The sequence below is a fragment of the Oncorhynchus masou genome, chromosome 20, assembly GCF_036934945.1.
Source record: "Oncorhynchus masou masou isolate Uvic2021 chromosome 20, UVic_Omas_1.1, whole genome shotgun sequence".
Taxonomy (NCBI): Eukaryota; Metazoa; Chordata; class Actinopteri; order Salmoniformes; family Salmonidae; genus Oncorhynchus; species Oncorhynchus masou.
In genome coordinates, this window is record NC_088231.1 from 10,780,295 (window position 1) to 10,792,882 (window position 12,588).

Below are 12,588 nucleotides of genomic sequence, written 5' to 3' on the forward strand. Positions count from 1 at the left end.
ATCTCCTGTGGAGCTGGGGAGAGAGTCAAAGGTGCACGTGGCCACAGCGCTGAAGAAATGGCGGTGGATGCACAATAGCCTGTTGTAAATGTTCCTCATCAGTCAAGAGATCTGGATACAGTCATTGTGAAGGTGGATTTTGTAACGCTTATTGCCACAGTTATTAATTGTACTGTTCAAGTGTCCAAGAAATCATTGTGTCTCTAGCTGATAAGTATGAGGGGCATCAATATTCAAGGCAGAAGCGCGGCAAGGATACTGTCGTTGGAAGATGGCACGACCTTCGAGGATCTTTTCTGATTCGAATGTTTGATTTGAACAGAAAAGCAAGTTGATTTTGAACAGTTGAATTTTATTTTTGATCGTTTGACTTATCCACCCATACAGTAGGTGGCGACATGCACATAAAATTGTTGCGGAAGCCATTAAACCAAAGAAGAGGAAGAACCTTTTCGTCAGTGTAAACGGAAGTTAACGTTGACCAAGAACAATTTCTTTCGGTAGCGTTTTTATTGTTATTTAGACGTTTATTAACACCCTGTAATTCAATATGAATCCTTTGATTGCACAGCATCACATACTTACTCCCATGTAGTCTTTAATTCGCGTTGTAGACAGGACGATAAATGTTATCTAGCTAGCTAGCTACTAACGTTAGCTAACAATGGCTAACTGTATGATTTTTCACACTCAAATAGCCTCCATTATGGAGGTGCTAGCGAATGCCGCCGTGGCAGAGATCTGTAAACTCGTCGACGACGACTATGCAGTGTTTCGTTTGGAAATAACTCAAAGCCAGAAAGAAAACAGGACATTGCGGAGGAAACTACAGCTACATGAACTGAAGGTGTCACGGGAGCGCGCAGAGAGGGCAGCGCGAGAGCGCGTCCTCGCTAGTCGTCCCAGTAGTGTCAAGATCCTCGACCGATACAGAGGAATGGCAAGAGGTACACTTTAATTTTGCAGAAGGCCGAGGCTGCCGCCCGGTTCCTCTCTGCTCATGTGTTCAGATGTGTGACCCAGTATTGGATCTTGGTCAGTGTTTGGATAGTATGCAATACTTACACTGATTACCAATACTTAGCCATCTTGAAAATGTTTTTATTTATTTAACCAGGCTTCTTGCACAAAGACAAAATATCATATTCTTACCAGATACTTGATTTAATGAATGTCCTGTTGTCAAACTCAATTAAAATAATATGATGCATGGAACAATAAATAGTATATCAAAAAGTTATAACAAGTGATCCCTTACCTCCTAGACAGTTTCAATAGTGTACAATATAGCATTGACCATTGTCAGTACCTCATTTAACAACCGATTTCCCCCAATCACTCTCTCAGGTGAAGGACATCTCACTCGAGGCCACAGGAGCTTTGTGAAGCCAGCGGGACATAACACGGGTAGAGATGACCAACCCATCACTGTTGATGAGGGGAGAGGAACCTCAACCCAGCATGTTATCGTGATAGAGGTTTGTGTCACAGTGTAACATTAGAAATTACAGTACTTCCCTGAGATATTGTTATCTAATTAAACTAATTTACCGGTTATAACCTCCTCTCTTCTTGTGTCAGTCTGCAGATGCAGAGGCTGCAGGTCCTGGTGTCAAGCTGGAGAGGTCTGAAGGAAAGGAGGACCCACAGCACAGCAGAGACATCCAGTCTGGAGAAGCGGCTGGAGTGGCATCCCCTGTAGCCACAGAGGACCTCACTGCACCCCAGCCCAGGAGCCAACGCAGCATCACGGAGGTCAGTGGAACGCCGAACGCCGTCCTCAAGTCAGAGACCGACACAGAGACTTTAACTGTAACACAAAGGCTTTTACACACAGGATCTGACCACAGGTCAGAACCAGAGGGTCTGAGGAGACTGAGCTGTCCTCCTGCTCCTGGCTCAGAGTATTTACTTTACGATAACCTGAGCTCAAAAGTTTATTCCCATCGAGATTCAGGTGATGTGTTAGAGGCTTGCAGTGAGCTGTCTTGTTCTTATGCTACAGAAATGGACCCTGGATCCTTGAGTTTAGAGACACAGGCTGATCTGTCCAGAGGGGACTGGAACCATTACAGTAGTAGTGTGTACTCTGAAGGGTGCCTAGATAAGAAAGGGGAGGTTATAGTCATTGATGAAGTGACTGTGAAAGTGGAGGGTGACGCTCCTCACACATGGAATGTGGATGAGACTCACTTAGGAGAAGGACACTCAGAAGGCAGAGATTTCTTAGACTACAGGGAAAGCTTAGAGACAAATCTAAATGTCGTGACCCACTCCCCTTTATCCACGTTGATGGGGCCTTCCAATTCACACGGCTGTGTCCTTTTCGATCAGGTATTAAACTCAAACGACAGGGCTAGAGCCCAGACTCAGGGAGGGGGCGCAACATCAGGTAATATTAAAGAGAAACGGTTCCTCTGCATGTTCTGTAACAAAGGCTTCAGCTGCATCCAGAAGGTGGAGATCCACCAGAGGGTCCACACAGGGGAGAAACCTTTCAGCTGTACCCAGTGTCACATGCGCTTCACCCAGGCTGGTGACTTGAAGAGGCACCAGAGGGTCCACACAGGAGAGAAACCCTTCAGCTGTACTCGGTGTCAGATGCGCTTCTCCCACTCGTCCAGCCTGAAGAGGCACCAGAGGGTCCACACGGGAAAACCCTAAAGCTCAGTGTCAGAAAAGGTAGAACCAGCTAAAGAACCAGCTAAAGGTGTATCTGATGGTCCACACGGGAAAAAGGCTGTTCGCCTGTACTCGCTGCGGGAAGAGGTTCTCAGAGAGGAGCTACCTCAGGATACACCAGCAGAAAAACCATTCCACTCTATAGCTTCTGAAGTTTAGATCAAATCCTGAATTAAAGACGAAGATACATTTTCATTGTCAGCAGAAAATATCCACAGATGCATTTAGAATAGTAAGACAAACATTTTTCAGTGTTGGAATATTCCTGGGTAGAACACTGCATCCAGAGGTGTGAGATTATATATATGCCTAAAAAGTCTGTTTCATATTGTGTTTGTGTGGTGTAGGCTATGGTCATACAGATTGAGACATTACATTTTTAAATTTGCATTTTAGTAATTTAGCAGGCACTCTTGTCCAGAGTGAATTACAGTTAATACGTTCATTTTAAGAAAGCTGGGTTAAACAACCACAATACAGTCGTAGCAAGTATATTTTCCTAAATGAAATCAGTGCTAGTAGGAAGAAGCCTTATTTTTTTTTGTCAGGAACTCTGCTGTCCTAGCTTCAGGGCCAAGCTGGTTCCACCATTGGGGTACCAGGACAGAAAGGGTTTTGACTGGACTGAGCGGGAGCTGATCCCTCGTAGGGGTGGGAAGGCGAAGAGAACAGAGGTTGCAGAATGTAGTGCTCGGGTTTGGATGTAGGATTTGAGCATAGCCTGAAGGTAGGGAGGGGCAGTTCCCCTTGCTGCTCTGTAGGCAACCGTTATGGTCTTGTAGTGGATGCGAACTTTGACTAAAAGCCAGTGGGGTGACCTGGGAGAATTTAGGAAGGTTGAACACCAGGCGGACTGCAGCGTTCTAGATAAGTTGCAGGGGTTCGATGGCACAAGCAGGGAGCCCAGCCAACAGAGAGTTGCAGTAGTCTAGACTGGAGATGACAACTGCATGGATTAGGGCCTGCTCCCCTTCTTGTGTGAAGAAGGGTCGTACTCTACGGATGTTGTAGAGCATGAACCTTGGAGTGGGACAGGGCTTCCCTGGAAGGAAGAGCTGTTCCGGCTTGAGGTGGTGGGCAGACATCCAAGCTGAGATGTCTGCCAGGTATGCAGAGAGACATGTGTATGTGCTTTTCATATGGTATATTTAACACTTGTTTATGTTTAATAAACACAATGGGACTTTTCATTCTAAGGCTTTCATTGAGACTCTCTTTAGTATATATCACATCTGTTCTCACCCTGTTCTGCATACACCCAACAGCACTTTATAACCATTATAGACGTACTAAATATACCTACACATACCCACACACTAACAAACACCTACTATACACGTCAAAATAGTTTAGTCAGGTTTGATGATTACTTGACTTATCATTTCTGACTTATATTTACCCACAACATCATTTTTATGTTCACCATGATGGTTTTAACAACAATGAAGTCATTCTGTAACTACAGTACAGGACTCAAACTTAGTGGGGATGGGTAAACACCCCGGGGCCATACTTGCAAACATTTTATCTGTCTCTGCGCATTAGCCAATTAAAATAATTGATTTACTTGTATGTGATAGTAGGTTATTTATTTAACAGTTATTTAACTAGGCAAGTCAGTTAAGAACAAATTCTTATTTTACAACAATGGCCTACCCCGGCCAAACCCTCCCCTAACCAGGACGACACTGGCTCAATTGTGCGCTGCCCTATGGTACTCCCGATCACAGCTGGTTGTGATACAGCCCAGGATTGAACCAGGGTCTGTAGTGACTCCTCTAGCACTGAGATGCAGTGCCTTAGACCACTGCTCCACTCGGGAGCCCAAAGTTGTAACTGGTCCCATCAGATAACCTGCCTGCACATTAGTCCTATGCCAACCTCACCAGATGACAGTCATTATTTCCTGCAACAAGTTCTGCATCAGCCAATTCTAAATGTTGACGTAGATTGAGGTGAACAAACATAAGATGATAATAATAATAAACCATAAGAGTGACTTTAAAGTCAAGCACTCTCATTATCCTCCAACAGATGGCAGTATTGCAGTAACAGTATTTAGTACATTTTTAAAAATGTGATCACGAGTCTGGACTCAAACCCACGTTGGCGAGTATCCACCCGAGAGGAAAGTTTATAGTGTGTCTTCTAAAACAGGGCCGGTCCTGGCTTTTGGGGGCCCTAAGCGAGATTTAGTTGGGGGTGCCCACCATCTCACGGCAAAACATTTTAGTGGTCTTTGGCGGCAGGGAGAGTATATATGCCGCTTGTGACTTGGACCGGCGCTGTTCTACAATACACCTGTCAATCAACTGATCAGCGCATCCTACTGCACGCCGTAGGCCTATTAATAAGGTGGTACACAAGACCATTCAGTTGTTTCAGGGTGTCCATAGTCATAGAGACAACTGAAAGTAAGAATATAGATTTTAGGCCTACACTAATTGTGAGAAGAGAAGTGCAGGCAAAACATTTTATGAGTAGCTTCTTGTTGGAGTCCCTCTTGCTGACCGACACACAGGCTACTAGCACTGCTACATAAAGCCTGTTGCTACTATAGGCTATATTACATAGAATTGTAGGCTACATTTCCATGTACAATGTTTTAGATGCATTTTTATAATCAGCTACTTTTTCACATTGCGTTATTTGAGTAGAGGGCACACAGTGGATCGCTTTTTCCTCAAAATGAAATCCTTGCCTCGAGGGGGATTCAAAATCGCTGCCATCGTACCTTGCCGTCTCTGGGCTTACTGCCTTAGTGGATCACACCACCAATTGGTGATGTCAATAAGGGTAAATTATAACTATTTGACAAGACCACGATTCTTCGACTTTGAATATAAACTACATGTTGTATAATCCTCCTACATCTTTATTGCTGAACATTGTCTAACGTTAATACTATTAGCTCGTAGCCTTGTCAAGGATGCATCAATGCAATATTGGCACACAACATTTTGTTAGACCAACAGAACAAAAGGCAGCCTTGAATATGTAGGTTTAAAATATCCCACTGGTGACCAGGGTTGATCCTATTTTAAGAAATACCATTTGCTGGTGGAAATAAAGTCTAAGATCTTTTGATAGGCTGATGTGGAATTTTGTTCCAGAAAATAATCAGTCATCTGGTGAGGTTAGCATAGGGCTAACGTGTACCAGATTATCTGATGGGACCAGCTACAATGCAGCGTTCTATCACGTGCAAGTAAATTGACGATTTTAATTGTCTGATGCACATTTTGTGACGGAGCAACTGTTTAAATTTAAACTGTTTCTAATGTTCACGAGTATGGCCCATCCATCATTAAAGTGTGTTTTATTATCTGTGTGTACGTACCTGAGGGAGTGTATGTCTGTGATCTGTATCACCTGTCTCTTCCAGGAGGAGGAGGGTCCAGAGGTGCTGCTGGTGAAGGAGGAGGGGTGTGAGGAGGGTCTGAGGAACCCTGAGGGAACCATGGTCATGGAGGACAACCAGACGACACCACCTCCTGAACCCACAGAGGAACCAGCTGAGCAGCACAGGACCACACACAATCTCACTGAGGTGAGCCCACTGAACTACTGTCTTAATGGTATTAGGTCAGGGCCTGAATCCGCAAAGCCTCTCAGAGTAGGAGTGCTGATCTAGGATCAGTTTGGCCTTTTCAGATCATAACGAATAAGACTATATGGAAATATCCTAGATCAGCAATCCTACTCACTCTTTCGTGGATACGGGCCCAGGTCGATACATTTTTATCTTAAGTGTGGGACCATGTCTTCGAATGATCAAACCATTAAAGAATGTCAAGTAATCAAATGAACTAACACCTTTGCATAGTACTCACAGCAATCCCTCATTGCCCAATTAGAAGATGCTCCATAGAAGGATGCTCATATCAGATTTCTTGATCCAACATCCTCTCACTCTGTATCTCTTACAGTCAGTAGACATGGAGGATGGGAAGCCTGATCTGCTGCTGGTCAAAGAGGAAACAGTAGAAGACGGACCAGAGAGCATTGATTTGATGAGTGGACTAAAGATGGGGGAGCAAAGTAAGAGATAAATACATGTAGCCAACATACTGTAATAGATCTTCAATGGGATGAGAAATTTGCATAGATAGTTTTCTTAAATCAATAGAACTTATGTTTACATACAATACCACACATTATAATGTACGAACTTGACAAAAAAAGTATATTTTCTAACCTCATTCTGCAGGTGGTTGGCTGGAGGCTAACAGAGGAGACTGGGTGGCCATCTTGGATTCCCAGACCCAGACGGGTGCAACCAAGGGCCCAGGGGACGACATCACTGAGCAGGCCAGGACTAGAGGCGACATAGTGGAGGTCAGTGGATGGGACAGCGTCCTCAACTATGGGCTGGGGAACAACACTGTTAACCAGAAACAAACAGTCGAACACAAAACAACAACTGAACTTAGTCTCCATGACAACAGACTGGCTGAGACCAGGGCAAGGTGTAGATTTGGTCTGCGGGGACGGGGAGGTGTCCGTATGAGAACAGACACTGACTCGGCTAGCAATGCTCCGTCCTGTTCCTATAGTTATGATTCAGAGAGACTGATGGTGCCTCAGGTTAACCCCCTAACAGGTGCTGCCTTCAGCCTGCCTTCTATAGGATCTATCAACTGGAACATGGACCCTGCGATAACACAGACACTCCCTGGCCATCCTCCTCACACTCCCCTGTTAAACCAGACCTCAGACAATGTCAATGCCTCAACACTAAATGGCTACACAAGCCCATTGACAAATGACAGTAGTAGTAACGCTATCAGTAGATCCGGTGGCAGAGAGAAGCGCTTCCCATGTTCATTCTGTGGGAAAGCCTTCAGTTTCCCCAAACAGATGGAGATCCACCAGAGGATGCACACAGGGGAGAAACCGTTTGGCTGCCACCTGTGCCGGGCAAGTTTCTCCCAATCGTCCAACCTGAAGCGGCACCAGAGAGTCCACACAGGGGAGAAACCCTACAGCTGTCCCCAGTGTGAGAAGAGGTTCTCACGCCAGCACGATCTGAAAATGCACCTGAAGGTCCACACTTGAGAGAGGCCGTTCACCTGTACACACTGTGGGGAAAGGTTCTCAGAGGAGCTACCTCAGGATACACCAGCAGAAAATGCACATGGCCCACAAATACTGTATACCCACTGGGTACACCACGTCATTTCAACATGGATAATTGGGTAATATTTGGTAGATACGTTGATCAATGAGATTCCAACCTATTTTCACACACTCAAAATGACTGCTAAAAGTTTGTTGAATTCCCAATGTTATCACTATGCTTTCAACCATCTAAAAGTAAAACCAAATTCTATGTCAGATTTTTGGTTGAATTCTCACTTATGTGTTAACACTGCACTTTCAACCTTTGAAAATCACACTAAAGTTCAAATGGGAATACATTGTCAGATCTATTGTTTATTTATACAATAACTTAATGTGTTATGACTGTGATTGATCTAATAGCACAACCAAATGACCTGGAGTGTCTGACAACTTAAGATGTTGCCCACCGCGTTCAGCCAAGTGTGTGCAACATCCTACGGTGTCGGAAAATAGTGGTGGAAAATGTTGTTTTATTACAACAGTACACATATTTTACACCCCCCCCCGCTGCTGACCATTTAAATCTAGTTAAGGAGGAAAATTATGCCTTTGCAGCCTGATTAGAGGATGTTTTATGTACAAGCTGGGGGAAGCTGGTTTCTACGGGGAAACTAGTGTATTATTGGGAATGCACATCAATCCTTGATGATAGTGCAGATCTAGTGGCCACTATAGGCTGACTGTCCTGTAGTGGTGCACTATAGTGGTGCAATTGCCCTCATACTTGAGACACTGGCGATCTCATAAAACAATTATCTTAACTTGAAATTGGTGTTGACTATTTGTATATCTCTCTTAGCAACCTAGATGTTGTTTCAGCAATAAGGCATGAGAACCCCGGGATTATTGTGTGATAACTCCCGACTATTGGGCTATTCTTATGCCCAAGACGAAGCCAATGGCCGGGGAAACAGCCCTTAGGAGGGAGTTATCACACAATAATTCCCGGGTTCTCATGCCTTAGTTCATTTCTAAAACATTTGCCAACATATGTATATCTTTTGTAAATAGATCTAAATCAAATAATGCATTTTAAATTGTTTGATTTAATCTTATTCTTAAACTTGTATTTTTGGTTGATATGAATCCAACATTTATTATGAATTTATAGATTCCATTTGAAACCAACCAAAGCTTGAAAACTCTAGGCCTATATGTATTGTGTATTTTTAGTTTAAAACTGGGCTGAATTGAAACAATAGCAGTTGATTACTTTCCAAATGCTATATTAGAGGCCTACAGTAAATGGCATCATTGATGATATGATTGATGAAGTATGGTTAAATTTCATTTGCTCTGTTAAACCTACCCTTTAGAATGACTTCAATAGCAACAGTGAATCTATTAAGTGGACATTTCTCAACAGTCATTCTAGCGATAGCACATTGGTAATAGACAATGACGAATATCAAAGCTAAGCAGGGCTTGTAGATAGATCAACTCTCTAGCCTATTGTTTTTTTTTCTTAAAGTGGATATTACTATGAAGGTGACGTTGTTTCAAAGGTAAAAAATTAAAAAGATTATACCTTTTTTCAAATGCAAAGTATTTTCCACATAGATTCCACTTCACAATACGTTGACAATTGACGTTGAAACAACGTTGATTTAACCAGTTTGTGCCCAGTGGGTCGTGAGGTGTAATATAGTACTAGTTAGTTTGTTTCTAGTTAATTCTGTTGGCATTGGATGTAGCTGGGAACTGGATGAGGTGAATTGAGGAAATAATGAGTATGATGAGGCAGAGTAGATGATATGGTGATGGATGGTGTGATGGTGTCTGTAAAAATGATTCACTGATGAAGAGTGAAACTGGGCCTTTAGGTTGATACTGGTGTTTTATAGTGAGGAAATGATAGTGCCTTAATTCATGTTTACTTGACATGAAGCTGTGTAAGGTCATGTTTAACCTTTAACTAAGTATTCTAAAATGAATTTGATCAAAGCGAGGGTACCAGATTTACAGAAATGGTCAAGTGTTACCATAGTGAGAAGTTATTCTACTTGTCACGTATCGTTTTGAACAATAAAAATGATTCTAATGCCATTTTGTTTAAATTATATACTACATTGATTCTGCTGACTGACTTGGTTATTTTGTTCCATTGCAGAGACTGGACTTTTTTTTATACACTATCGGTCAAAAGTTTTAGAACACCTACTCAGTCAAGGATTTTTCTTTATTTTTACTATTTAACTACATTGTATAACACCATATGGATGAAATAACACATATGGAATCATGTAGTAACCAAAAAAGTGTTAAACAAATGAAAATATATTATAGATTTGAAATTCTTCAAATAGCCACATCTTTGCACACTTTGAAAGTTTCTTTAAGTGCAGTCGCAAAAACCATCAAGCGCTATGATTGAAACTGGCTCCCATGAGGACCTCTACAGGAATGGAAGACCCAGAGTTACCTCTGCTGTAGAGGATATGTTCATTAGAGTTACCAGCCTCAGAAATTGCAGCCCAAATAAATTCAAGTAAGTTCAAGTTCAAGTAACAGACACATCTCAACATCAACTGTTCAGAGGAGACTGTGTGAATCAGGTCTTCGTGGTCGAATTGCTGCAAAGAAACCACTACTAAAGGACATCAATAATAAGAAGAGACTTGCTTGGCCCAAGAAACACGAGCAATGGACATTCGACCGGGGGAAATTTGTCCTTTGGTCTGGAGACCAAATTGTTTCAAACCGCCGTGTCTTTGTGAGACGCAGAGTAGGTGAGCGGATGATCTCTGCATGTGTATTTCCCACTGTGAAGCATGGAGGAGAAGGTGTGATGGTGCGGGGGTGCTTTGCTGGTGACACGGTCTGTGATTTATTTAGAATTCAAGGCACACGTAACCAGATTGGCTACCACAACATTCTGCAGTGATATGCCATCCCATCTGGTTTGCGCTTAGTGGGACTATCATTTGTTTTTCAGGACAATGACCCAACACACCTCCAGGCTGTGTAAGGGCTATCTCCCCAAGAAGGAGAGTGATGGAGGGCTGCATCAGATAACCTGGCTTCCACAATCCCACGACCTCAACCAAACTGAGATGGTTTGGGATGAGTCGGACCACAGAGGGAAGGAAAAGCAGCCAAGAAGTGCTCAGCATATGTGGGAACTCCTTCAAGACTGTTGGAAAAGCATTCCAGGTGAAGCTGGTTAAGAAAATGCCAAGAGTGTGCAACGCTGTCATCAAGGCAAAGGGTGGCTATTTGAAGAATATTAAATATATTTAGATTTGTTCAGCACTTTTTTTGGTTACTTCATGACTCCATATGTGTTATTCCATAGTTTTGATGTCTTCACTATTATTCTACAATGTAGAAAATAGTAAAAAAATAAAAACACTTGAATGATTAGGTGTTCTAAAACTTTGGACCGGTAGTGTGTATATATTATTCATTAACTCCAATACATCTATATTGTTAGGTACTTTTATCACAATGTTAGTTACGCTTCACTGTGGTTAACGTTTTATCATATGTCATGTTTCTACGTGAACAACAAAGAGTTTATTTTATAAACCTTTTATATGCTCTTCTGAACAATCTTTGTTTGCAGTCTGCAGTCCATGAAAAACTGCTGATATCCGGTGTTACTGGCGGGAGAGACTGGACAAATGAAGCGGCTGGTCACAAACCTTGGCGCCGGATCACGGCCATGGATCAGGAGCCGTCACTCTTCCTATCCGAGTCAGAACCAGGACCGAACCGCGAGGGACAGAGACTCCACCACCACACAGAATACAACCAGTGGACAGGTGGACTGAACAACCTCAGTCCTGGTGGTCATCAGAGAGACAGAGGCTCCAGTCAGGGATCCAGTCTGCAGCCCAGACCCTTCTCTTCACAGTCTCAGTGCAGGGATGGAGCAGGACCTGGGGCTGATAGAGATAGACCCTCCTGTTCCTATGATACAAACACCACAGTATCCATGATGAACAGAGCAGGTCACCCTGGGCTTCAGCCTTCACAGAGCGTGGTGGGAGACCCCCCTGGTGGTAGTCTATCAACAAATCTGTCTTTTCCTTCAGGGTCTCATCTAATGTCTAGTGACTGGGTTCATAGAAAACTGAGAAACGCTAGACCCGGGTCATCTCATGGTTACCCCACAAATACAGATAGGGTCACGATGGGTGTTCACCACGAGAGGTACTTAACGTATAACACAGCACACAATCCCAACAGCACCCAAACAATGGCTCGAGGTCAAGGAGGGAGCTCAAAGTCTAACCACCTGAGTGTGGTGGCTCCTGCTTCTACCACCCCCAGTGTTGTTGTGTCACAATGTGGGAAGTTGAGCATTAGAACTGACTCAGACAAGCCGTACGCGTGCCCAACATGTGGGAAGTGCTTTGCCCATGCAAACTATGTGAAGACGCATCAAACTGTTCACACCAAGGACAAGCCCTTCAAGTGCAAACTATGTTACAAGAGCTTTGCCTTCCTGACTAGCCTGATCAGACATAGGAGTGTCCACAATGGGGAGAAATTGTAGCAGTGTGGCTTGAGATGTACTTAGTGGATTTCTGTGAACTATTCTTTAGTTAAAACATTGTAGTTATCATGTCTAGTGTCTTGAGGTAAGAGAGTAATTAACCACATACCCCTCAATAACCCTTTGTTAACTTGTCATTTGAAACAGGCTTGTGTAAATACCTGTTTTCAGAGAGCTGTTCAAACAACTGAATAGTAAGCTTACTTAGACGTAATAAAGTCATTATTTTCTACTATATTCTTTCTAAACAAGTCTGGTCTGAGTTTGAAAGATAGTGGTCA

General features: G+C 43.1%; 1 protein-coding gene across 2 annotated transcripts; it reads left to right on the forward strand.

The window, feature by feature from the left end:
* The first annotated feature begins 449 nt into the window (after window positions 1-449).
* LOC135506937 (neurotrophin receptor-interacting factor homolog) lies at window positions 450-12,544 on the forward strand. Of its 2 annotated transcripts, XM_064926372.1 has the most exons (7): window positions 450-947; window positions 1,348-1,478; window positions 1,582-1,755; window positions 6,068-6,232; window positions 6,612-6,723; window positions 6,893-7,020; window positions 11,372-12,544. In XM_064926372.1, the coding sequence occupies exons 1-7, from the start codon at window positions 665-667 to the stop codon at window positions 12,305-12,307; spliced, it is 1,929 nt and encodes a 642-aa protein (XP_064782444.1). In that variant the 5' UTR covers window positions 450-664; the 3' UTR covers window positions 12,308-12,544. The 2 variants fall into 2 exon arrangements, with proteins under 2 accessions (XP_064782444.1, XP_064782445.1); XM_064926373.1 differs by lacking the exon at window positions 11,372-12,544 and having other exon boundaries at window positions 6,893-9,884.
* The last annotated feature ends 44 nt before the right edge of the window (window positions 12,545-12,588 follow it).